General features: G+C 45.8%; 1 protein-coding gene and 2 long non-coding RNA genes across 3 annotated transcripts in view; all 3 read right to left on the reverse strand.

The window, feature by feature from the left end:
• Nucleotides 1–27,794, reverse strand: part of LOC139609674 (uncharacterized) — a 41,719-nt gene that overhangs the window by 10,276 nt on the left and 3,649 nt on the right. The gene's annotated exons all lie outside the window — the stretch shown is intronic.
• On the reverse strand, nucleotides 3,866–13,486 carry LOC139609634 (protein NLRC3-like). The gene is made up of 4 exons (XM_071464504.1): nucleotides 13,361–13,486; nucleotides 13,028–13,263; nucleotides 11,009–12,797; nucleotides 3,866–4,201 (listed from the first exon to the last, which is right to left on the reverse strand). The coding sequence occupies exons 1-4, from the start codon at nucleotides 13,426–13,428 to the stop codon at nucleotides 3,940–3,942; spliced, it is 2,355 nt and encodes a 784-aa protein (XP_071320605.1). The 5' UTR covers nucleotides 13,429–13,486; the 3' UTR covers nucleotides 3,866–3,939.
• Nucleotides 17,997–27,108, reverse strand: LOC139609660 (uncharacterized). The gene is made up of 5 exons (XR_011685285.1): nucleotides 26,573–27,108; nucleotides 19,802–20,140; nucleotides 19,280–19,685; nucleotides 19,071–19,166; nucleotides 17,997–18,802 (listed from the first exon to the last, which is right to left on the reverse strand). It is a non-coding gene; the product is annotated as an uncharacterized lncRNA (long non-coding RNA).

A 27,794-nucleotide genomic window follows, 5' to 3' on the forward strand; every position in this document is an offset into this window, starting at 1 on the left:
CCAAAATGTGGTATAAAAAGGCGCCATTTTAACAACTTGTGTGTTGCTGGTCTGATCCTTGGTGATTGGCATTTGTGCCTGAAGATGGATGAATAAAAGGCCTCATCTGTTACACATGCCAAACCTGCCTGTGAGTCATTTTATTGCTGTATCGTCCAACCGTAATTGTGGTCCGTCTTACAGTAATTATGAGTTCTTTTTACAAGTTTAAACACCTTGTTTCTATTTCTCACTGCTTCTTTACATTCATCATCTCACCATGGCACCACCTTCTTCTTTATTCTGCCTTTACTTTTAAGAATGGATTCCAACAATGCTGCTGTTACTATGCCTAGCCTTGTTTTATTTTGCTGACAAGTGTTCTAATGCTCATTCCATCATTAACCCGACTTAAATACTTACTGTTCTACAAATTTCTCCCAATTAGCCTTCTCAAAGATCCATTTCCCATGTTTGCTCACTGTGTTTAGAGCAGTTGCTATGTTTATTTTGCATTACACTAGGTAGTGGTCACTTCCTATAGTTCCTCCCTGATATTCTCCCCAATCACGTACTGATACAATAGTGCTTGATACAAAGGTAAGATCAAGTGCAGTTTCTCTTCCTGTATTAACATTAATTATTGTACTCCTACCATCATTTAAGCATACTAAATGATGGTAGGAGTACCATCCCACTGAAAAATTAGAATTGTTAGTATTAACAGCCAACATGCCATCTTGACTTGATTGTATCCTCAGCTCATTGTTTACTTCTCCCCATTTTGACCCTTCCATATACAAATGATGCTCTGCAGCTTTCACAATAATCTGAATCCTTCTTTCGTTTGGGTTTGATCTCACACATCCTGCTATAAAGGTCACCAATTTCTCCACATTTCCCATATTCATGCTTCCCACCACACCTAACACATCTCTTTCCTTTGCCCAAACTCCTCCGACTTGAAACACCTCATGGGTTTTGGTATATATTCTTACATTATACCTTAGAAATCTGAAACATACCTCTTTTGGAAGTTCCTTTTCCCCAAATTCTACTAAGATCGTTTCAGTCTCCTTCCTGTTCTCCACTATTTCCCTCATATTTACACTGAGAGGAACTTCTGAAATCACCCACTTGCAGCCATTGAACCTCTTTTCCCCAACCCCTACCACCCTGGACCCTTTGATTTAGCCAACACTAGCTATCTTCTTTATCTTCTCCACCTGTACTTCAGTGTTGCAAGTTTCCATCCACCAAAACTCGCACATATTTTACTTCCACAACTTTTCCTCTGATGATTTTTGTTAACTTAAGCGAACAACTTTCCTTGCCCCATCTTCCTCCTCAAATCTCATTATTTCATTAAGCAATCCTGCCCCTCTCCTCCTCTTCTCTTTCCTCACTTCCCATCCACCGACACAAGATTTTTTTTCTTTTATGACTATTCACCTTTCGTCCTCCCACCACTTCTTGCCACTCATTCTCCCTCCTCTCATCCTCCTCACTAAATGCCATGTCTTTGTAGACACCATCCATCTCAGTGCCATCCTATATGAGTATGTAAGGAATAGTGCAAGAATATCATTTCAGACCTACACAGGCTGCCGGCCAATATAAAGTCCTGATTTCTGTAATCCAAAATCAATGTCATTTTCTCAGAAATAAAGGTAAACTAAGTCCAAAAATAACCAACGTAGCAACGTACAATTCAAATCTTCCCTCCAAGATCACTTCTGAATTCCTCGACTGATTGTTGGTGCCCCACACTCTGTACCAGCCCCACTTCAGAGCTCTTATGGGTCCTCCTGGTCTCATCTTCCTTCTTTCTCTTCACTGGCTGACTTTTTTTTTTAAATCCTCACACAGAAATCCTGAAAATGTACTAACCAAAGAAGAACTAGAACTTCAGAGATTTTATAATATAAAACTACAACAGCTCCAGTCAGTCAGGATGTAATTGTTTTAGCAAAAATCATGGGATAAGATGGCTGCGCTTACGAGTGCAGCAGCTCTTTGCTCTCTAGTTTGGTGTTTTTTCATTCTGTTACTGTCTATGTTCGTAAATCTGTGTCCAGCAGACCATGTATAGTTGACAAGACTTAACCAACATTAAACTGTAATCAAGCAGTCACAGTTGATTTCTAGATGGCTCACAATATTCTGGAGGAAATCGCTAGACCACCGGGGTTGCGTAGATTGTCAGCTTGACCAGTAGGCAATGCAGATGGCAAAGAGAGTGCTGGCAGAAACAAGGATGCAGGTCAGGTGTGCAGGCTAAGGAAGCAACCACACAGACCTTTGCTTCTGAGTATCTTCCTAACAAACGCCAGATCTGTCACTCACAAAACTGATGAATTGGAGCCTCTGATCACCTTGAACAGCTTTTGCACTGCAAAAACTGCAACTGCAGCGTGATGATTATAACAGATAGCTGGCTACACCTGTTGATCCTTGATGCCGCAGTGCAGCTAGCAGGTTGGACAGGAACAAGGACTGGGCTAAGAGTAGAGGAGGGGGGCTGTGTATGTATCTACACAATGACTGGTGTGCCAACAGCAGGATTGTTGCCCAGCATTGTTGTCCTGATTTTGAAGCCCTCTGAGTCTTATGAAGACCCTTGTATCTATCCTGGGAGCTAAGTGTAGTAATCATCGCTGCTGTCTACACTTCACAGGATGCTAATATTGGTATTGCCCTTGGCCAACTGTAGATGAACAGCAGCGAGCACATCCTGACAGTGTATACATTATAGCGGGGGATTTCAACCAAGCATGTCTTAAAACAGTACTCTCCAACTTCCACCAGCATATGAAATTGCAACAAGGGGGGGAAAATACTTTGGATCATGTCTATTCCAACATAAAACATGCTTACACAACTGTTACTCTCCCTCACCTTGGACAGTCAGATCACCTGTCATTGTTCCTGCTCCCTGCATACCTGCATACACCCTACTCAGGAAAACAACACAGGAAAGTATCGAGACTATTACAACTTGGCCTGAAGAGGCTCTATCACAGCAGCAGGACTGCTTTCATCGCACAGCATGGGACTTATTTGACCAAGGGTACCTGGAGAAATATACAGAAACTGTGTTTTTTACAAGCTGTGCTGACAACATCACAGTCAAGAAACGCATTTGATGCCATGGATGATGAGTGAGGTCCAACACTACAAAACTACAACATTGCCTTCAGGTCAGGCAACAAAGCTCACTACAGCATTGCGAGAGCTGATCTGAAGAGAGGTATAAAAGAGGCTAAGAGAGCCTACAAGAGAAGGATTGAAGACCACCTGACACATAATGACTACCTGAGGGTATGGCAAAGGTTACAGCACATAATCAACTACAAAGGCAGCACCAGCAACGCTGTGAATGCTGATGCAGAGGAGCTAAACCATATCTTTTTGCAGTGACACAGATCCGTCACCGGTCTGAATAAATAGGGCATGTGTGGAAAGAGTGCAGACATACAAGTTCCTGGGGGTCCTCATACATGAAGATCTCTCCTGGTTGGTCAATACAACTGCAACCATCAAGAGAGCACAGCACAGCAAAGACTGCACTTCCTGAGAGTGCTCACGAGGCACAACATGGAAAGGAAGCTGTTGGTGGCCTTTTACTGGGCGATCACAGAGAGCCTCCTAACATAATGTATATCTGTGTGGTATGCACACTGATAAAAAAAGCGCTCCGGAGAGTTGTCAAGACTGCAGAGAAACTGGCTTCTCACTGCCTTCTCTGGAGGTTATCGCCACCTCATGCCACATCAGCAGAGCCACAGATATCATGAAAGATTCCACTCACCCCACCCATCACCACCCATCACCTATTTGAACTGCATCATTAACCATTGCTTCTGTGCACTAGGACTTTACTTAATGAAGTGCAATGCAGATTATTTATTCTATTATTTATGCAAATTTTACTATCTGGCTGCTCTTGGTCTGTTTCTTTTATTTTTGCACCACACAGAATAGCAATTTTAATTTCGTTGTATGCACTGGCAATGACAATAAAGGGCAAATCTGATTCTGAACTGACCTCAGAGTCTCCAGTCTACAGTTTGGACTCTCCAGTCCAGCACACAGCTGCTTCACTGCTGAATCCTCCAAGTCATTGTAGGTCAGGTCCAGGTGTCTCAGATGGGAGGGGTTGGACTTCAGAGCTGAGGACACGACTTCACAGTGAGTCTCTGAGAGTCCACAATTAACAAGTCTGTGATGAGAGAAAATATAAAATGTGTTAGAATAAAATCAGACAGTTTGTAATAAAAGACACTGAAGTTAAAATTCATCTGATGAGAAAAGATGATGATGTGATGAACATCTGCTCTTCACATCTGTGGCTCAGCTCATCTGATCTGATTGTGTTTGACATGAAACAATAATTCTCATCACTCTCTCTCAGACCTGCAGAGTTTCATGGGAATCTTTGTTGTGCAGATGAAGGAGGGAAAATGATGTTACATTTCTGCTTCCATCATATGATTTGATCCAGAGTCAGAATCTCCACTGTTTTTAAATTGACTCCAGATTGCTTGGGTCTGCTGCCTATCTGACGAGGTCAGCACAAACCATTGCATAAAATACATCTGGGTCATTGTGGTGTATCAGTGGCAGCGTCCATGTTGATCCATGAACCCTCACCCACTCAGGTCTGGTGGGTGAGGGTCGATTATAAAGCCTTTCATGATTGGTAAGTGAGCCCAGTCCTTGCACATGCTTACAGCATGCTCTCATATGCACCCTGAATGACAGACACACAGAGAGGGAGTTTGACCACGGCCCATCAATGATTTTTGTGTGTGTGTGTCTCCACAGATAGTGAAATATGATTTTCCTTATTTGGAACTGTAAAACAATAGAAAATCAATATGTGGCGTCATTGTTGATGTTGTAGTGGCCTGTCACAGATAAATCAATATGTGGTGGGAACATTTCCACACCGTGGCATCCCTACTCCAGAACATTTCTCCTGAGGTCAACTCAGTCAACAGTTCAATCTAATCTCTGTTTGCTGCCTGGTTTTCACAGAAGGTCCTCACAGAAACATGACACTGAGCTCTGGTGTGTAGAAGAAGACTGAATCCTCCCATTCTGCTCTGATAGATTCACACCTGTGTTCTTGGCTGAAGCTGAACATTTCCTGATACGACTCTCCTCTACAGCAACAAGCAACAACCTGTCACACCGCGGTGAGGTCATGTTGGTTTTTGTCCTGTCTCCATGTCTTGTCTTGTCATTTCCTGTTTTATTTTGAAAGAGTAATCCTCCTCTCGTTTCAGGTCACTTGCCCTCCCTTGTGTGTCTTGGTTTGATTGTTTGATTGTTTCCACCTGTCCCCTATTACCATGTGTTTAAGAGTCTGCGTCTCCCCTTGTCTGGTGCCAGTGTGTCGTTTATGTCGACAATCATTCACAACGATCTAGCCTTCCACAGCGCAGAATCCAATCGCTATCTTGTTCCTTTTGGTTTTATTTCTAGTTCCTTGATTTTTTGTCCCTCCAGTTTTCAGGAGAGTTTTTTGTTTGCTGAGCCTGATTTAAAAATAAAGACCTTTTTTGAAACCATCCTGCACCTGCGTCCAGAGTCCTTGCCCGGTCGTGACAGTACACACTGGCCAGAATGGACGCAGCAGGATCCGAGCAACTAACTGCGGCTCTTCGGGCACAGGGAGCTCGCCTCGCCCGTCAGGATGAGCAGGTGGCTGCTCTGGGCCAGGGAGTCAGTGGCCTCGCCTATAGCCATGAGGACTTCAAGGCTGTCGTTTCTGCCCAGCGAGGGCAGCTCACTGAGCGGATGGAGCAGTTCCTCAGTCACCCTCAGAAGACGGAGACTGTGTCTGCTGCGCCCGAACCCCCGCCCGCTCCCACCATCGCCTATGCCGGAGCTGGTGCCTGGCTGGCAGCTCCTGAGCGATTCTCAGGAGAACTAGGACAATGTAAGTCATTCCTTGTGGACTGTGAAATGCATTTTGAACTCTCCCCCAACGCATTTCCCACAGACCGAGCCAGGATTGCTTTTATGATTTCCCACCTGGCGGGAAGGGCGAGGGCGTGGGCCACGGCAGAGTGGGCATGGGGTCCCCGCTCTGCAGCTCCCTCCAGGACTTCAAGGAGGCCCTTCATAAGACCTTTGACCCGGTCTCTACTGAACGGGAAAAGGCAAGAGAGCTGAGTGGGTTGAGGCAAGGGCAAGAGTCCGTATGTGACTACGCCATACGCTTCCGGACCTTGGCTGCGGAGAGTGGGTGGAACGCCATGGCCCTCTACGACGTCTTCCTGAAGGGGCTGGCTGCCCCCGTTCAAGAGCGTCTGCTGCCCCTAGACCTGCCGCCGGACCTGGACTCCCTTATCGCTCTCGCGGTCCGAACTGATAACCGCCTTCGGGAATTTGAGGCTCTCCGGAGAGGGTGCCAGCGGTTGCCAGACCGCTCACAGCACATCCCCGCTGTTCCCTGGTCTGGTCCCGGCCGAACATCATCAGATCAGCGCTGGCAGTTTCCTCCTGCTGGAGATGAGGAGCCCATGCAGCTGGGCAGGGCCCGGCTCACTCAGGCGGAACGACAACGCCGCCTCAAGGAGGGGCGGTGCTTCTACTGTGGGGAGCCCGGACACCTTGTGGCCGCCTGCCCGGTTAAGGCAGATCGGGTGAGGCGCCAATCCACAGCTTCCGGGTCTGCTCCACGTAGTTTGACCTCTGTCAAGGTAACACACAACACCACAGTCCTTGAATTGGATGTTTTAATTGACTCTGGGGCTGATGAAAGTCTTATGGACTGGGAGTTAGCAAAGAGGTTGGGGCTGAAGACCAAGGCCCTCTCACAACCCATTAAGGCTAGGGCCTTGAATGGTACCGAACTGTTCACTGTTACAGACGTCACAGAACCGGTGGCCCTTACCTTAGACAATCACTCTGAACTGATAAATTTTTACCTGTATCACTCACCTGCACGCACACTGGTGCTGGGACATCCATGGCTCGTCAGCCACAACCCCCACATTGACTGGCCTACGGGCAAGATCCTGGGGTGGGGGGAAGACTGTAAGGGGAAGTGCCTGAGGGACCAGACTCTTGGACAGGCTACCACAGTTATGAACAGTGTTTCTGTTCCTCCTGACATAGAGTCCCAGTACCCGGATCTGACCTCCGTACCTGCCTGCTACCACCATCTCAGGGAGGTTTTTAACAAGGTCAAGGCCACGTCACTTCCACCGCATCGTCCGTATGATTGCGCCATCGAGCTTATCCCCGGCTCCACCATTCCCAAGGGGCGTCTGTACTCAGTGTCAGGGCCCGAACGTCAAGCCATGAAAGACTATATTGAGTCGTCACTGAAGGCAGGGCTCATCCGCCCGTCCTCATCACCTGCTGGAGCCGGTTTCTTTTTTGTGAGCAAAAAGGATGGGTCCTTAAGACCATGTATTGATTACAGCCCCCTCAATGACATTACAATAAAGAATCGCTATCCACTCCCTTTAATGTCGTCTGTGTTTGATCAGCTTCAGCAGGCCACGATTTTTACTAAGCTTGATCTACGCAACGCTTACCACCTAGTTCGAATAAGGGAGGGGGACGAATGGAAGACTGGGTTTAATACTCCCAGCGGCCACTATGAATATCTGGTCATGCCTTTCGGCCTCACTAATGCCCCTGCTGTCTTTCAGGCCATGATCAACGATGTGCTCAGAGACTTTCTCGACCAGTTTGTCTACGTCTATTTGGATGACATATTAATCTACTCACCAGACCTTGACACTCATAAACAACATGTTAACCGAGTCCTTAAGCGTCTTCTTGACAATCACCTGTATGTCAAAGCTGAGAAGAGCGAGTTCCATGCCGATACCATCTCCTTCCTGGGCTTCATTGTAGCCCCTGGAAGGGTGCAGATGGATCCGGCTAAAGTGAGCGCTGTGGCCGAGTGGCCGACGCCGGATAGCCGCAAGAAGGTTCAGCAGTTCCTGGGGTTTGCTAACTTCTACAGGCGGTTTATCAGGGGCTTTAGCGCAATAGCTGCTCCTCTCCACTTTCTGACCTCTCCCCAGGTTCGATTCATCTGGACCCCGGAGGCGGAGGAGGCGTTCCAGGCCCTCAAGCGCCGCTTCACCTCTGCGCCCATTCTCACCTTGCCGGATCCACAGCGTCAATTCGTGGTGGAGGTTGATGCATCTAATGTAGGGATCGGGGCGATCCTGTCTCAGCGATCAGAGGTGGATGGCAAGATGCATCCCTGCGCCTTTCTGTCCCGGCGATTGAGTTCCGCGGAAAGGAACTATGACGTTGGCAACCGGGAACTGCTGGCGGTCAAGGTCGCCTTGGAGGAGTGGAGACACTGGCTGGAGGGGGCCCAGCATCCGTTCATTGTGTGGACCGATCACAAGAATCTTGAGTATATCAGACAGGCCAAGAGACTAAATTCACGCCAGGCCAGGTGGGCATTGTTTTTTAACCGTTTTTGCTTCACGTTGTCTTACAGGCCGGGGTCCCGGAATGTCAAACCAGACGCCCTGTCACGCGTCTACGACCCGGAGCCTGTTGCCAAGGAACCAGGACCCATCCTCCCACTTCACCGTGTGGCTGGAGTGGTTACTTGGCAGATAGAACAGGAGGTGAAGCAAGCGAATGGTGAGACGCCTCCGCCCAGTGGGTGCCCAGAACATCGTTTGTTTGTCCCTGTTGAATTGCGCCCACGGGTAATTCATTGGGCTCACACCTCGCTGCTCACCTGCCATCCGGGAGTCCGGAGAACCATGTTCGCCATCTCCCAACGGTTCTGGTGGCCTTCAATGGAGGTGGGGGTCCGGGAGTACATCGAGGCTTGTTCGGTCTGTGCTCGCAACAAATCGTCCTCCGGGTCACGCATGGGACTCCTGCAACCTTTGCCGATCCCCTCCAGACCGTGGTCAGACATCTCTATGGACTTCATCACGGGACTCCCGGTCTCGAAAGGTAATACCACAGTCCTGACTGTGGTGGACCGCTTTTCCAAGATGGCACATTTCATCGCTTTGCCCAAGCTGCCCTCAGCTAAGGAAACTGCTGTAATTATGATGCAGAACATTTTCAGGATCCATGGTTTTCCTAAGGACGTCGTGTCTGACCGGGGGCCCCAATTCGTTTCCCGGTTCTGGAGGGAGTTCTGTCGACTCATCGGTGCCACTGCGAGTCTGACGTCTGGATATCACCCAGAGGCCAACGGCCAGACCGAACGCCTCAACCAGCAGCTGGAAACTGGCCTCCGATGCCTGGTTTCCCAGAACCCGACTTTGTGGAGCACCTACCTGGTCTGGGTGGAATTTGCCCACAATTCTTTGCCCACCTCGGCCACTGGTTTCTCCCCCTTCAAGTGTGCCTATGGCTACCAGCCTCCTGTGTTTTCTGACTTGGAGCCAGAAGTGTCGGTTCCCTCCGCCCACGCCCTGGTTCGTCGCTGCCACCGCATCTGGGCCGCTGCCCGCCAGGTGCTCATCCGTCAGGGGGACAGAGTCAAAAGGGCAGCGTCCAAAAACGCCGTCCCGCACCAGAGTATCGGCCCGGGCAGAGAGTGTGGTTGTCAGCCAGGGATCTTCACCTCAAGGTTCCCTCTAGGAAGCTGGCCCCGCGGTTCGTGGGTCCTTTCCCCATCACCAAGGTCATCAGTCCAGCTGCCATCCGTCTCCGTCTGCCCAGGACCCTCCGTGTCCACCCCACTTTTCACGTCAGTCAGGTCAAGCCCGCTAAGGAGAGTTCCATGGTCCCGGCCACCAAGCCCCCACCGCCTCTGGAAGCAGCTGATGGGAGTCCACTTTATAGAGTGAAGAGACTGTTAGCTGTGCGCAACAGAGGCCGGGGAAAACAGTTTTTGGTGGACTGGGAGGGGTACGGTCCAGAGGAGAGACAGTGGATTCCACGGAGTTATATAGACGACCCTTCCCTTATTGAGGACTTTTATAGGAGCCATCCAGAGTTGCCTGGTCCGTCAGGTGTCGGCCCTAGAAGGGGGGGTTCTGTCACACCGCGGTGAGGTCATGTTGGTTTTTGTCCTGTCTCCATGTCTTGTCTTGTCATTTCCTGTTTTATTTTGAAAGAGTAATCCTCCTCTCGTTTCAGGTCACTTGCCCTCCCTTGTGTGTCTTGGTTTGATTGTTTGATTGTTTCCACCTGTCCCCTATTACCATGTGTTTAAGAGTCTGCGTCTCCCCTTGTCTGGTGCCAGTGTGTCGTTTATGTCGACAATCATTCACAACGATCTAGCCTTCCACAGCGCAGAATCCAATCGCTATCTTGTTCCTTTTGGTTTTATTTCTAGTTCCTTGATTTTTTGTCCCTCCAGTTTTCAGGAGCGTTTTTTGTTTGCTGAGCCTGATTTAAAAATAAAGACCTTTTTTGAAACCATCCTGCACCTGCGTCCAGAGTCCTTGCCCGGTCGTGACACAAACTTTACTAAACACCTGCTAGAACATGCTCATTAGAGCTTCACTGCATTCACTGTTCACTGTCAAACACTGATGACTGTTGTCATAGAAACCTCATGAGTCCTGAATACAGACCTCCACAGATTCATCACTGCTCTCCTGTAACACTGTCACAATGGACAGTTTCAACAAAGCTGAACCAGAGACATCTTCTTTTTTCATTCTCACATTCTTCTTCCTCAGAAAAACCTGCTGCCTGCATGACCCACAATGCACCCCAACCACCAACCCTTTAATTAGTTTGATCAGGTTTGAATTAAACCAAAAAGACTCAAAACAACACAGAACATTAACAAATCAATGAAGCATCCAACAATTATTACAAATAAACAAAACAAGTGTTTTTATGAACTTAACAGCAACAATCACAACCAACTGAAACATCTACATTTTGGTGCTCACAGCATTTACAACACTTCCAGAAAAGAAACCACAATTAACCAATGTTTTTTTCAAAGTTAAATGAAGAATAATGAGAAAAAATGAAAACTGAATTTATCTGAATTTGACTCAACTACTGATCTAATCCACTGATTGATAATTATATTGATCATGTCTGGACTCACCCAGCCTTCTTGCAGTTCCTCACAGCTGGGATCAGTCTCCGTCGTCCCTCTTCTGATGTGTGATACTTCTTCAGGTCCAACTCATCCAGAACCTCCTCTGACATCTGCAGCATGTAGGCCAGAGCTGAGCAGTGGATCTCAGAGAGTCTCTGCTCTGATCTGTTCTCTGACTTCAGGAACTCTTGGATCTCCTGATGAACTGAGTGGTCCTTCATCTCCATCAGACAGTGGAAGATGTTGATGCTTCTGTCAGGAGAGATTTCATGACTGTTCATCTCCTTCAGGTTGTTGATGGCTCTCTGGATGGTTTCTGGACTGTTCTCTGTCTGACCCAGCAGACCTCCTAAGAGTCTCTGGTTGGACTCCAGAGAGAGGCCATGAAGGAAGCGAACAAACAGGTCCAGGTGACCATTTTTACTTCTGAGGGATTTCACCATGGCTGCCTCCAGGAAGACATCCAGGGTTGAATTCACATGTTTTTCCAGGAAGTCTTCCAGGACCTTTCTCTTCCTGTTGGTGTAACAGTGGAACATGTAGACTGCAGCCAGAAACTCCTGAATGCTCAGATGAACAAAGCAGTAGACTGTTTTCTGGAAGATCACACTCTCTCTTTTGAAGATCTCAGTACAGAGTCCTGAGTACACCGAGGCCTCTGTGACATCCAGACCACACTGCTCCAGGTCTTCTTGGTAGAACATGATGTTTCCTTTCTCCAGATGTTCAAACGCCAGCCTCCCCAGCTTCAGAAGAACCTCCCTGTCAGCCTCCATCAGCTGCTGTGGACTTGTCTCATGTCCCTCATCATACTTGAGCTTCTTCCTCTTTGTCTGAACCAGCAGGAAGTGTGAGAACAGGTCAGTCAGGGTCTGGGGCAGCTCTCCTCTCTGCTCTGTAGTCAACATGTGCTCCAGAACTGAAGCAGTGATCCAGCAGAAGACTGGGACTTGACACATGATGTGGAGGCTCCTGGACTTCTTGATGTGTGAGATGATTCTGCTGGACAGCTCTTCATCACTGGATCTCCTCCTGAAGTACTCCTCCTTCTGGGTGTCAGTGAAGCCTCGTACCTCTGTTACCCTGTCAACACATGTAGGAGGGATCTGATTGGCTGCTGCAGGTCTGGAAGTGATCCAGACCAGAGCCGAGGGAAGCAGGTTCCCCTGGATGAGGTTTGTCAGCAGCAGGTTGACTGATGACGTCTGTGTGACATCAGACACAACCTCCCTGTTGGTGAAATCCAGTGAAAGTCTGCTTTCATCCAGGCCGTCCAAGATGAACAGAACTTTACAGACAGCCAGCTGCTCTGCTGTGACCTTCTGTAATGTTGGATGGAAAACATGGAGCAGCCTGAGAAGACTGTACTGCTGCTCTCTGATCAGGTTCAGCTCCCTGAACGAAAGCAGAACCAGCAGACTGACATCTTGGTTCTCCAAGCCCTCTGCCCAGTCCAGACTGAACTTCTGCACTGAGAAGGTTTTTCCAATGCCAGCGACGCCGTTGGTCAGAACCACTCTGATGGGTCTCTGTTGGTCAGGTAAGGCTTTAAAGATGTCGTGGCATTTGATTGGAGCATCATGGAGGGTCTTCATCTTGGAAGCTGTCTCCAGCTGCCTCACCTCATGTTGGGTATTAACCTCTTCACTCTGTCCCTCTGTGATGTAGAGCTCAGTGTAGATCCTGTTGAGGAGGGTTCCACTTCCTGTTCCATCACTTCCTTCAGTCACACGTTCACATCTGCTCCTCAGACTGATCTTATGTTGATCTAAAACCTCCTGCAGACCACTATCTGCTGAAAGAGAAGAGACAATGTCAGACTGAAGACAGAGAATCTGAGAATCTGCTGATTATTTTCATCAGCTACAGAAAAACTAAAGAGCAGCAAAGAAAAGCTTTTTAATGTTGTGCTTTTTAGAATCATCTGAAATGTCAGTGCTGTGTGATAGAACAACTGACACTGGAGAAAACAACAGGTCCTGGTTTCAGAAATGAAGACATCAGCAGACACATGTTCAGTCTCACTTTGTACAGTGCTGCTCTGACTGGCTGTCTGCGGTCCAGGTCTGGTTCTGGGTCTTTGTCCACACTGGGGACAGGAGGGGTCTCCTGAAGACCCAGACTGGTCCCAGTATGAGGTGAAGCACTGTCTGCAGAACCAGTGTCCACAGCTGGTAGAGACTGGATCCTTCAGGACGTCCTGACACAGAGCACAGCAGAACAGCTGCTCCTCCACAGAGACATCACTCCTCTTCCTCCCTCTGTGAAGACATGTCTTCATCACTAACATGTCACAGTCAAATATGTCTAATAACTGAATCATCTTCAGCTCAGTTTACAGTAGAAACTGTCTCTTACTGTGAGTCTGAGGGTCCAGGTTCATCACTGAAGTTTAGAGGACTACCTTTTGACCAGTCACTCTTCATAGACAGACAGCTGGATCCTGGAGACTCTGCTCTCAGTCTGTGGTTCTGACCTCTGCAAACACAAACATGTTTTTATTCATATCACATCGATTACTGATCAATTCTCTGATGACAGAGTCATTGTGGGAACTCTCAGCTGACGTCCTGCAGTGACGTCACCATCCAGCACCGCACACTGTACTGAAGGATGGAAGCAACACAGCAGCATCCAGAAACAACACTGTTGTGTCAGTGATCCTCTGAAGAAAATTCACAGATTTATTTATGAAAACAATTTCTATACTTGAGAAATATTCCTGTACACTTGTGAAACTGAAACTTGTGTTGTACTGAATTGTGCAGTTTTACCATTAAACTGTATTTCATAATTTTTTTGAGGATTTTTTTGGGCAGGCCCAAAACGGGAGACTTGGACCCCCACTTAGTATACCCTGCCCCTAACGCTATAACGGTAGAAAAATATGGAACGCCTCTGTGGTTCTCTCGCTTGGTCTGGAGCTATAGCTAGTTAGCCATGCCAGACACAACCATATCACATCAGGAGCGCACAGCGCAGTTTTACAATAGATCTCAATTATAGTCGTAACAGTTACCTACAGAATCACATCCCCTTTAGTGATTTGGTCTACTAAATAAAAGCATAAGAATGTTTGTTTTTTTCCCCCTGCAATTCTATAGTTCAAACAAGCTTTTAGCTTTTGTTATGAAAAGCTTAGGAGGGAAGTTCCAAAGGTTCTGTCGCTTGCTTGATAGACCTCTGAAATAGCGGACATATAATGTGATACGAAAAAATAACATCAGATGCATGCAACAGATGCATGCACGCTCTCTGGCGTGCACTACCTCCTCTGTAGTCGGGGTGAGGACTTGGGAGACAGTCCTGGATTTTCACAAGCCTGTAGACTGCTGCTTTAACTTCATCATCAAAGTAGCAGTCCTTATACCTGGCATCCATTGAGGCTGCAATGCAGAAAACTGGATTTGTCTCCATTTGATCAAGGCATTTGTGTACAGCCTCTAAATAATGTGGTTTTTGTTGTTTTGACACCATGGTCTGTGTCAGCCTCCGTGCTTAAAAGACATTTCAGGGCTCTCACCGAGGGGATGACATCTGCAGCCGATGCTTCTAATGAGCTGATTTCGTTTGTCAGTTGTTCAAACAGGGAGAGAAGTGAAACAACGTTTCTTCTAATCCCCACTGGTGCGCAGTGAGAGTGGCAGGGAGGTTGTAGTCTGCTGCAAATGGAGCTAGTGCATGCTTTTGTTCCAGAAGGCTTTCCAGCATATAGAAGAGGAATCCAAGGAACATGCCTTAAAAACTATGTCTGGTGGATCTTTCTCCGAGCCAGTGGAATACTCCCACACTGCAATATTTTCTGTCACTCTGAGCTGAAAACAAACCAGTTTACACAGCACACCTTGCCCTCGAATTCATGCCAGGATCTGTCCAACCAGTGGCAAAGACAGCAAATAACAGCAATAACAATTTGGCCAGCACAAAGCTGATGCAACACAACAGATAAACATTGGCCGCTCACATCTTATTTGCCAATAGGCCGATGTCAGTTAACAAGGTGAATATCAGCCGCTACAGATAGACAGCCGATAAATCGCTGCATCCCTAGAAAAAAAAAGTTCTTTGTTGGGATCATTTCACAAGACACAGGCTCATCAGCAGTCACTATTAATACACTGATATTTCAGAAGAACCAGGGTAAGTTATCTTCTGACACTACGGCACATATTAAAGGAAGTGATGTTACTGCAGGAGCTCAACACACTAAACACTGTTACAAAGACAGTTTGGAGGTTCACAGGTTTGTAGCAGGTCTCTTACTGTGAGTCTGAGGGTCCAGGTTCAGGACTAAACTTTATCACTTCTCCTTTGGACCAGTGACTCTTCACAGACAGACAGCTGGGTCCTGGAGACTCTGCTCTGTCCTCCTCTTCCTCCACACGATCGCTCATCTTCAGGACTTCAGTCAGTCTGAGAGGGAAACCAGTAACACTGACTGTGAGCTCACACACACAAGAATCCGGACAAACAAGCTGCTCAAGACACACACACACACACACACACACACACACACACACACACACACACACACACACACACACACACACACACACACACACACACACACACACACACACACACACACACACACACACACACGCACACGCACACACACACACACGCACACAGGTTTTCCTCTCAGTGTCTCTGTGTGGACAGAAGTTCACTGTGACTCTTCTTCCCTCCACAGTCCACAGGCACAAACTGACTCAGAGACTTTGACAGTAAAATAATAATAATGTTGTGTTAACACTCACCTGCCTCAGCCTTCAGTTTCCCTCCTTCTGCTCCATCCACTTCAAATGGAGTCTGAGCTCACTTGAACTTCACACTTTCAGCTGCTCCTCCCCTCTGCAGCTACAGGAAGTGAGATGACTGTTTATTAAAAACAGACTCTATATGAAAAAACAAGTCTCAGTATTTCAACAGAATTATCTTGATTTCCATTCATCTAACATAATTTTCAAGTTGAACTGGATTAAGAATAAAGATGCCAGGACCTACCCTTTTGTAGTCTAGTTTTTGGACATGGTCTGGAGTCTTGGACTTTTGGTTTATTTCCTGTTTTATTTTGTAATGACTTAACTTGTGTGCCCACAGTTGTTTGACTTCCTACCTTTGGCTCCGTCCACTGTGCTACAATTTAGTTTTAAACTCATCGTTTCTACATTTTAGTTTTAAACTTGTCTCTTCTTCTTTGTTTTAGTTTTAAACTCATCTCTTCTTCTCTGTTTCCTCCTCTGTCCACTCTCCTTTCGTCGTCAGCCTCTAAAACAGAGACTTTCAGAAACACTGCTGGACCCATTTTATTTTGTAAACTCCAGGGTTGTGTTGTAGTTTGGACGGACAGAAACAGAGACCTTTGGAAACAATGACGCACACACCCGCGGTCGCTCCTGATCTACTTTCATCAGCAACAACTACTAGGGCTGCACAATTCAGAAAATCTCAGTATCCGATTCAAAATCAATTCTGGATTCAATTCACACATAGATTTGATTTTAGATTGCTGTTTTCAGTTACCTTTCACATTTGTCTGTGGTGGACAATTTAATAGGGGACAAAAAAAATCTAAACTTCAAATAACTAAAAATCAAACTTAACAAACTGTAAAGTGTTTCAAACAAAAGTGAATCAAACAAAAACTGCTATAATTTAACTGAAACTGAACGGATCTGTGCATACTGCTCTTACTACAATCCACTTCCTGCACTGCACTTCCTACCAAGTGTTTCTACACCAGACCATTTGTGAGTCTTAGTTTTGGTCACATGTTTTAGAATCAGAGCATAATTTATCAGGTATAGATCAGAAACCTCAAGGCTTTAATCTCTCCATGTCCTGGCAACCACCACCTCTTTATGCACCAGCCCCTGATCCTGCTGCAATGTCAGGCTGCTCAGTCACTGGTCACACATGAGATGAGCCCACTGAAGGTGAGCGTCCTCTCTCCTGGAGTCCAGATTACCTCTGTCCTGTTCCTGCTGGACAAGTGAAGAGTACCTGACTACAGGCAGAGGCAGAGCTCAATGTCAATGATGTCAATATTTGATTTTTTTCAACTGAGATAAAAGCAAGTCCAGCTTCAAGGAGACTTTGAATGCACCTCACCTGATTGGTGCAGAATCAACACCTGTGGGACTTTTTTCTCCCCAACTGCCTCATGTTCTTTCTTCAGGCCAAATCAAAGATGCAGCGATGAAAAATGACAAAACATGACAATTTCCAGACCATGTAACTGCAACAAATGATTTTCAAAGGCGAGCAGCTGGAGGGCGTCTCCTGCCGGCAGCTGTGGTAACTCCAGTCTGCTTCTCCAGCAGGATCATGGTTTGATCTCTGGATCTGGATGATGATCTGCTGCCATGTGACCCAGTTATGTTCGGCAGTCACTAGTTCAGTTGTATTGTGCACCACCCACTTAGGTGAGGCTGGGTAAGGTCACTATATGTCTGCTTAGGGGTTAGGGTGGGCTATACCATATACACTATCTTACTATCAAGTGGTTGTTTAGTTATTTCTAGGTGGCTGCAACTGTCTTTGTAAAATGTTACTTAGTTTAGTCAGATTTGAAATGTGAAACCATCTCCCTCAGTTCTCTGCTCCCGTTTTCTAAGTGCTTTCTGTCTCATTCATTGTGTGACTCTTACATTGTTGGTCCCCTGGTGAACACTGGTGACTGTGTGGGAGGGTTTGCGTTGTGGCCTACCTCAGTGACTCTGTCTGCTCTGGACTTATCTTTTTCCTTCCTCTGTCTCTGAAGTCTTTGCCTCTCCTCTTCATGCACCTTCTGCTGCTCTGTTGGTTGCTGTGACATCAGCAGCTGCCTCCTTGTCTCCATCTCTGTCTGTCATTAAAACAGTGATAGTAAATATTACATTTGTAACTATTACCTATAACCTCAAAAGTAACCCTCCCAACACTGATAATTCCATCTAAATCCTAACAATATGAAGGGTTGATAGGCCCATTATTGTTGTGGTCATTATTAGTAGTATCTATAGAAGACACAATAACAGTGGCTGCAATAACATTAATACTGATGATTAATTAGCAGTGTCAAAAAAAAAAATCAATCAGGAAGGAGAAATGATTAATGCCACACAGTCATACAAGAATCTGAAGATTTATGAACAAATATTTTAACCTTATGCCACTGAAATAAACTGATGCTACATATGCTACTGACTAGATGACAAAAGTAAAAGAAATTCTGTTTTCACTTTGTCATGATTGAATTTAGATTGATGAGGGAAAAATGAATGTAAATGACCAGCGGTGATTCTACAGTGTGGTGGGGCCCTTCACAAAAAAATACCAGGTGGCTCCTCCAATCAACAGTCATCATTTATCATCATTATGTAATAAATACATAATCAATGATCAATACATAAAGCCCCTTTAAGGAGGTTTCCTACTGAGTGATGTTGGCAATTTAGCAGTTTTCTCACTAGATTTGGCAACTTTTAAATGAATAGCAAATGAATTCCAGTGCTCTGTTCATAATACTAATACTTCAGTTACACAGTCTGTTCAACAGTCTGCGTAAAACAGTGTTTTTAATATTAGTGTTAGATTTAGATGCACATTGAGGGGCTGCTTGAAAAAAATAGCTAATTATATAGGTAATTGCAGTCATTATAATTGAATTATCTTTAGATTAAAACTATTAATAATCTTGTATGTATGAACAGGCTTTACTGAAAACAGCTGGAAACACTGCTCCTAAGATGTCATTGGAAATCATCCAGGAAGTTGTTGTTGTTGTTCTCCTGTGTGACTTCAGGTGTTTGGGTCCTGGAAGTTAAATATATATGTATCAATTTCATTCAAAATGCTTCTTTACTCAGTCAATATTATGTCATCAATTTATTCTGAACAGTTTATGAGCAAGTTAGGCAAGTTGGAAGGTATCAAATCTGACAACGTAAAACCAAGTGAACTTATCTGAAGGTTGAGTAAGGAGGGAAGGATTTAACAACAGTTATAGGTGGACAAACATTTATGAACTCTCATAGACGCAGACACAGGTATTAAAACAACAGAGGCTGGTTTAAAGAAATACCTTTTCTTATGGTGTATAATTAAGGGAATGATGACTGCAGCAATGATGACTGCAGCAACACAACCATTAAGGCCACTGACACAATCCAAGTCCCAGCTTTAAGACAAAGAGAAAAAACTGTTGATATGATTCACTCAACAACTATAAAGCAACAACAGATCAAATGAGAACACTGGCCTGAGAACATCTGAGCATGAATATTAACTTACTGAAGTTTCTATTGTCAGATCCAGATTCCTCATCAAAACCCAGAAAAGAGACTCACATCAGAATCATAAAATCCTTCTCAGTCTATGAATCTCTGGAAGAGTCACTCAGCATCAGCAGACGTGTGTTTGAGCCCAGGAATCATGGGAAACACCTCTTTCTGAACAGAGAGCACTCGCACTGCACATCTAACCTGTGTGCTGTTGCCACAGAAACCTGACAGCACGGCTGTAGTGGTGACAGCGACTGTGCGCTTGGTGTTGGTGACGCTGACAGTGTTGTATTGTGAGAAGCAGACGTGTGGTGGTGGGACATGCAGTGTTCCTGTTGAAGCAGGTGGAGCTGTGGCTGAGCAGGACACCACAGTAGAGTCTGACTCTGTAACATGTTGAGAGGCTTCATGCAGCTCTGCAGAGAAACAGATATTGAACAAATATCAAATGGATGAAGTCGTTAGTTTGTACAAAAGTCTGCACAAACTGCTCATTGAAACAGGTTCCACTTGTAATGCAGTCAGATCTCACCATAGATCTGGAGGCAGGTTGTAACACTGAGATCACTGTCAGGGCTGGTTTGAAACAAACAGCGACAGCAGCCTTCAACCTGCTCCGTCACATTCCTGATAACTATGGAGCAGTTCTGCACTCCATCATCTTTAAACTCCACTTTATCTCTAAAATCAGGACTGACACTGAGACCAAGCTTTTTGTTGTTGGTGGCAATATTCTTCTCCCCGCTGGATAAAACTTTCTCCAACGTGACTTGACTAACATCTCCAGATTTCATGAGTGGGCAGTTGGAACGAGCCTTTTCTCCCGCTGCTGCCTCCACAGTCTGCTGTGTTTGTATCACAGCTGTTGGACCTGCATGGAGGGAGTGAAAATACAGTTCAGTTTAAGATCTGAGCTTCCAGCTGTGTGTGAGCAAGAGCATCACTGCACAACAGTGATTTGTAGAAACTACAACTTGATGAAATCTGTCATCACATGGCATCCAGGCCACGTTTTCTTACACTGAGCGCTCAAAATGCTATTAAACTCTATGAAATCTGGAGGAGACTTGTATTCTGACCTTTATGGTGACTGCATTAAAAACACATGCAGCATTAACTATTTCATTCTGTTGTTTTTCTCACTGTCCAAAGACAAGCGTTGCAGTATTCAAGTCTTACTTGAAGAGAGCCTATGATCCTAATTGTTTTCCATCACACCACAAACAATTCAGTTTATGAGGTTGTGTTGGACATAGTGAGTTAGGGCGACCATTCACATGTGACTCTGGTATCAGAGAAATATATACAAAGTTGAACTGAACTGTAATACAGGAAGTATAAAAGATTACCTGTGGCCCTTATAAATGACAAATGTGAGGGAAATGACTTCATTGTTTGGGTTGCTGGAAAAATCATCAATGAAATAAATAATTCCTGATCATGACTGAATGTAGTGTAGTTTGTCTCACATCTGCACCTAGAAGTAGCAGCTTATATATCTAAATATATGTACTACACATGCTTCACCTTCAGTCTTTATGTCAGAGTTATCCTGAACTCAAATGTATCAGTCGTTGTGAGAGATCAATTATTTTGTTAATCCAGCAACTTCAAATCAAAGAGTTTATTTGCAAGGGGAAAATGTGTAAAATGATTTCTATGTGTCTTTCTTATTAATACAGTGTATTTCATTTTATCTCCATATGCAGACTTTGTGTTGACACCGTGTGTTGGTGTGCTCATGTAACATCTGACAGCCGCTCACACTGAAGCACTTGTCTTTGGAAAGTGAGACAAATGATGTCATAAAGTCACCACAACGGCTCACCGCTCACCCTGGGCCGTTTCTGTGCATTTACCCTCAAGCTCTGATAACAAGTGCACTTTAACTTTGGGGGCTCGGTGCCTCCGGGGGAAAAGTCCTTCTGATGTGCTGCTTCTCTGTATAAACACTGATCTCGTGCTCATAAACTGATCAAAACATGGGGACGACTTGTATCTGCAGCAGTGCAGTGCAACAGCACTTTGATTATTCAGTGTAATAGTACACCGTGTCCTCCATATTCAGTGTGGTCCCAAACTCTGATGCATGATGGGACCGTTGCGGCTGCACAACATCTTTAGAGAGACCAGTTAGAGATGTCAGACTTTTTGTTTTCTCAGACACAACAAGCAGAAACACCACTTTGACCGTGGGACAAGGAAACGACCTGAGGTGTGGGAAGGTGAAAGAGGAAGAATTAGACAGCAGAACCTTTGGCAACCGGCTGTCACTCTGAAGAAACATGAACAGCCAAGGTCCTACACTGTACAGACTGAACATGAGCCGATCTACAGAAGAACCAGGAGACACACACTGAAAACAAAGGAGGCCTTGATTTCCCCACAACAAACTGAGGCTGTTGAAAATGTGCCTGACTCACCACAGCTGATGGAGAACGGACAGCAGCCTGCAGAGACAGGACCAGGACAAAGAGACCACCAAGAAAGACTCTGACCTGCAGGGTCCCCACTACCTGCTGTCACACCTGAGTCCTCAGTGAGAAATGAGACTGAGCACTGAGAACTGTGGAAACACTTCAAGCTGTGGGAGGCCTGTTAGAGTTCCCATAAGACACCAAGACTGAGGGCAGAGGCTGTTAAAGAAAGTGAAGCCACTAAGTTGTTGAGTGGTTAAGTTTATATAATGTAGAGCAGAAACTGAGTTGTGTGAACTTTCTATTATTACTAAAAACAGGGAGATGTCATGTATTGTGTTGTAGTACTGGAGCTGCCAATAGGAGGAGCTGTAACATTACAGACGTTGTTCTGTTTCTACTGCAGACGCACCAGTAAAACGGGTTCTGTCTGCTTCAGGCGTCTCCTCCTTTGGTCTGATAGAGCAGAAGGTCATTTTACAAAAACTCATTCAGATTCAGCAGCATCATAAACCAGCAAGAGGAGAAATGGTGGTGACGGGGACGTCTGGTCCTCGTCGTCTTCACTCAGACAAAAGGTCGACTTCACAGAAATCAGTCCAACAGGACGACAGCACATGATCGACAGGCTAAAGGTCAAGACAGAAAGTAGTCGCACACTGGCTCACTGAGAAATATACACAAAGGAACAAAAGGCTGGACCACTGTCACACGGGGGACAAGAGGAACTGGATCAGAGGGTAGGGAACACTGAGACTAAGGCCGCGTTCAGACTGCAGGCGAATCTGATTCAAATCAGATTCCTACTCAAATCCGATTTTTAGGGCTGACTGTCCACACTGTTTTTCGCAAGTTTCCAAATCGGATATGGCTCTGTTCAGACTGTGCCACATTGACTGATCTGACAGGTTGCTGTAGTAACGAAGCGTCTGACGTCATATAATTGCGACAGTGACAACAACAACAACAACAACAACCATGATGGAGGCAGGTCACCTCAGTATATTGGCCTTATCACTGTCCAGTAGAGGTGCAGAACATCTCAGACGCACTAGACATTTGCAACGCCGCAGGAGGCTGGTAGGATTACACACAACAATGCTTCATGCTGCACTCACTGCCGGAGTTTCTGTGCAGCAACGAGTGTGGTGCCACCCGAAGAGCTATGACTGGTGGGAAAATGTAGTCCTCGGCAGTTTTGACGATGACCAATGGCTTGCGAATTTCAGAATGTGCCGAGCAACGTTCAATATGCTCACTGATCGCCTACGACCAAGGCTCACACGCCTGGACACGCACCTCAGGCCGGCAAAAGCGGTGGAGAAACGCGTCGCAGTTGCCCTGTGGTGGTTGGCCACAAGGTCAGGGTCACCGTTGCGCACCTTTTTGGTAAGGCAACGGTGTGCGTGGTCGTCCGTGAGGTGTGTACCGCCCTGACTGCTCTGCAAAAAGAGTACATCAAGATCCCTGTGGGAGATCACCTGCAGCGCATCGTCCAGGGCTTCCTAACACACTGGGTCTGGCATCGTGTAGAGTGATGTCCCGGACAGTCAAAACCGATCTGAGTGTTTGGAGCTGTTCAGACTGAGACGCATCTGTCCAAATGCGATCTGAAACTAACTCCCAAAGGTGGTTTCGATCTGGTTTCCACAAATCGGATTTCATGTGATTTGTGACTGTTCAGACTTCAAAAGAGCTCCAGTTCCAATCTGGATGGGCTAAAAATCGGATTTAGGCTGGCACTCTGAACAAGGCCTAAATACTCTGGGGGAGGGGGGGCAATGAGACACAGGTGAAACTGTTGGCAGAGCAGCACAACACAGCGGCTACTCATTGTGAACCCAGGTAGCACCGAATTTGCAGGAAAGGAGGAGAAAGAAGACGTTCTGCTGTGTCTCAGTTCACCCGCACACTGCAACTCCAAACAGCTGCGTGCAGGAGGCCTTTTATTAACCACGCCCATCAGGTGGCTCGTGAATCACAAATTAAATTAAATGTTTGCCCCATTATTAAGAAAACAAATAAACATCCATTAATTGAGAGCACTATTCAACACCCCCACTTGCTCTCACATTATTACAAACAACAAAAAACATTACATTTACATTCAATCAAAAGGGGGGAAAAATATCATCACCTTTCCAGGGTTTTTCTTTTAGTTAACGCCAAACATAAACTTAGCAAATTTGACTAACTTAAATTTTGTTACAGGTTTGGTCATCAAATCTGCTACCATGTGATCAGTTGGACAATACTCCAATAATACCTTTCCATCAGTCACAATGGACCGTATGAAGTGGTATTTTATATCCACATGTTTACACCTCAGTCTACGGACAGGATTCTTAGCTAAAGCAATTGTGCCTTGGTTGTCCTCATACAGCTTAGGTAGTGCATACAGATGTTTATCTATGCCATCTAAAAGTTGTGTGAGGTACAGACACTCTTGAATGGTTGCAGCCAGAGCAATATACTCTGCCTCACAAGTAGACAGTGCTACAGTGGGGGCTGCTTTTTGGTCTTCCATGACACTAGAGGTCCGCCCTTCGTCAGGCTTACACAATATCCAGTTGTGCTTTTTCTATCATTAACATCACCAGCCCAGTTCGCATCACTGTAGGCTTGTATACGCAGGTTCTCATCACATTTCCTGTAACACAACTTCTTATCCCTTGTGCCTTTGAGGTACCTCAACACATGTTTAACTGTACCAAAGTGCTGTTCAGTAGGTCCACTAAAATACTGTGACAGTTTGCTTACAACAAAACTCAAATCCGGTCTTGTACAGACAGTCAAATAAATCAGACTACCCACTGCCTCTCTGTATATGGAAACATCACTCATCAATGCAGCATCATCTGTGTAGTTCAGTTTTTGTTCACAAGGTGTTGACCTAGGTTTACAATCTTGCATGTTGAACCGTTCCAGGATCTTCCCAACATACTTTTCTTGTGACATTGTTACACAGTCGTCACTCTGGTTAAAATCAATACCAAGAAAATGTCTTAATCTGCCCAAATCCTTCATTTTAAATCTTGCTGTAAGCATGTCCTTCGTAACATTCATAGCATTTTCATCACTTGCTGCAATTATTAAGTCATCAACCCAAATTACTATGATCACCTTCTCATGGCCTCTTTGCCTTGTGTAAGCACAGTGGTCAGCCTGGTTTTGTATAAACTCGTTTTGTGTCAGATACTCATGTAACAACTTGTTCCAGTTTCTGCCTGATTATTTTAGCCCATATAATGACCTCTCCAGTTTGCAAACCAACTCTTTGTCTGTGTGGGATTTTAACTCGTACCCCTCCGGCTGTTGCATGTAAATCTCACAGTCAATGGGTGCATTTAAATAGGCAGTCTTCACATCCATCTGGTGTAAAATCAAATTTTCCTGTGCTGCTTTCTGCATCAAAACTCTGACACTAGTCATGTTAGCGGTAGGAGAAAATGTCTCCTCATAATCTACACCAATCTTTTGACTGTACCCTTTAGCAACATATCGGGCTTTGTACTTCTCAGATCCATCAGCATTGGTTTTAATAGCATACACCCATCTACCCCCCACTGCTTTCTTACCCTCAGGCAAGTTGGTCAGGGTAAATGTGTTGTTCTCTATAAGTGAATGCATTTCCTCATCCATTGCTTTTACCCACTCTCTTGATTTATCTGATGTTACAGCTTCTGTAAATGAAACAGGTATGTCACACATCACTCGATAACAGTAATCTATGTTACTCTGAACTTGATCAGTCTCCTCATCAGACATACATTTAGATACATGGCTATCTGTGTATCTGTCTGGCATTCTCCTCTCTCTAGTGGGGTATCGGCTAGACTCAGGCTCACACTTGACCTCAACCGTCTGTGGTTGGTGGTGACTCACTTCAGGTTTATGCTCTGCTGCAACATGATGATCTGGACTTCTGGACCTGTGCTGTGTGAAGTCTTCATAATCAGGTGTAAAACCGGTCTGTGTCTGTTGTTCTATACCTGACTTAGCTACAAACTTTACCAGTCTGTGCCTCTGCACTTTCTGTCAGGAAAGTAGACAATGTATGCAGGGCTGTTTTTGTCGTACCCGACAAAAACACACTTTTCACACCTTGGATCAAGTTTTCGCTTGTCTTGTTTATAAGCAAAACACTCTGAGCCGAACCTTTGCATTCTAGACAAGTTGGGCCGTCTTCCTGTCAACATTTGGAACGGTGTCTGCCCTGTGCCTTTATTAAAACACCTATTTCTAATCACAGCAGCAGTCTGGACCGCATAAGTCCACAGTTGTTTTGGCAAACCACTCTCAATTAGCATACACCTTGCCATGTCAGAAAGTGTGCGCCAACTGCGCTCAGCAGAACCATTTTGGTGAGGAGAGTAAGGTGCTGATGTCTGATGTCTTACCGCATTTTTAATGAGCAAAGTCTGGTACTCTTTTCCTGTGAATTCTGTACCATTATCAGATCTGAAGCGTTTCACCTTGCCATGTGGGGCTGTATCAGCGAGAAACTTCTCTGTAGCTAGGACTGTGTCACTTTTGTTCTTTAAGAAATATACAAACACTGTACTGGAAAAATCATCAGTAAATGAAAGTGCATATCTGCACCCATCTCTAGACTCTGGGTGGATTGGTCCTGCCAAGTCTGTGTGTACAAGCTCTAGAGGGGTTTTAGCCCTCACATCAGGGTCTCTATTTCAGGTCTGGTAAAACTTCCCCTGGGTGCACACTTCACAATGTAGAGGTTTGTTTGTTGAACCTTTCATTTTCATACCGTCCACAACATCTTGTAACCTCTGGATGTCACTGTAGTCGCAGTGTCCCAGTATCTCATGCCAAGTCTGTATGTCATGACAACCCTTGCACTGATCATCACATTCACCATTACTTACTGTGTGCAAATAAAACAGTCTGTCTTGTAGGTGAACGTGGAATCTGGTACCGTCTCTGTTCTTCCCTTCCTTGAAGATGGCGGCCGCTCCGCTGGCAGTGGCTGCTGTCACAGAGAAAATGTCTTGTGAGAAGGATGGGATATACAACGCCTGCCTCCGCGTTACGTTCAGGTGTCTTCCTCTGCTGTCGATCAGACAGGCTCCAGCACCGCCTCTGCGCTCTGCCACGCCCACGCACAGCTCCACGCAGCGTGTCTTGGCCTGGAACCGGTCGTCAAACCTCTTCAACTCGGCAAGGCCCGTGACGATGTGCGAGGTGGCCCCGCAGTCGCCCACCGGGCCCCTCCCGGTGCCTCCTGCTGCCCTCTCGCTCACTCTGAAGGCGCACACGTCCCGGTCCTCGTCGTGGGCTCTGTTAACATCGTGTCCTTTAACCCTTGTGAACGAAGGTGGCCCAAAAATTCCGCCTCCCGTAACTCGTAGCTTTTTTTCATCTCCATCCAACAGGAGCCGCGACACAGCGGCTCCTCATCGTGAACCCAGGTAGCAGCGAATCAGCAGGAGAGGAGGAGACAGAAGACGTTCTGCTGTGTCTCAGTCCACCCGCTCACTGCAACTCCAACAGCTGCCTGCAGGAGGCCTTTCATTAACCACGCCCATCAGGCGTCAATCACAAATTAAATGAAATGTTTGCCCCATTATTAAGAAAACAAAGAAACATCCATTAATTGAGAGCACTATTATTATTATTATTATTATATCCACATTGTGTTGACTGACAGAACTTGGTGTTATGGTTCCACTGATCTGTCACTGTCTGTTTAAATCTCTATGGACCGAGTCCCCGACAAAAACCCTGTCAACTAACCATCATGGAAGAGATCCTCTGACTGATCTGGAAGCCTCACAGTTCTGAAGTTAAACAGACACAGTAACTGTCCTGCTGGAGCCTGTTTCTTCCTGTCTCCACCTGTGTGCCTCACCTTCCTGTTCCAGTCCTTTCATACGACACTGATAAGAACTTTGAGCTCTTTGTGACCTGCTGAGTCTTCTGCCACTGGAGTCCGTCCACTTCAAGCTTCATCATGAGCTGTGTTCAGAGATGCTCCTCTTGTAAGTGGCTGTCTGAACCTCTGTCATCACTGAGCTGCTTCACCACAGAGCTGCTGCTCACTGGATGGTTTCTGTTCCTGCAGGAGATCAGCAGCTGCTCAGCTCTTCA

The sequence above is a fragment of the Trachinotus anak genome, unplaced genomic scaffold, assembly GCF_046630095.1.
Source record: "Trachinotus anak isolate AG129_WGS33_773 ecotype Australia unplaced genomic scaffold, CSIRO_AGI_Tana_v1 ptg000026l, whole genome shotgun sequence".
Taxonomy (NCBI): domain Eukaryota; kingdom Metazoa; phylum Chordata; class Actinopteri; order Carangiformes; family Carangidae; genus Trachinotus; species Trachinotus anak.

Excerpts from the sequence above, each read along its gene's own strand:
- LOC139609634 (XM_071464504.1), bottom strand. The coding sequence starts at position 13,428 with ATGAAGAGTGACTGGTCAAAAGGTAGTCCTCTAAACTTCAGTGATGAA. Across the intron at positions 13,264-13,360 it reads CCTGGACCCTCAGACTCACA|AGGGAGGAAGAGGAGTGATG; the intron begins GTAAGAGACAGT and ends ATGTCTTCACAG. Across the intron at positions 4,202-11,008 it reads AGGAACTGCAAGAAGGCTGG|ACTTGTTAATTGTGGACTCT; the intron begins GTGAGTCCAGAC and ends CTCTCATCACAG.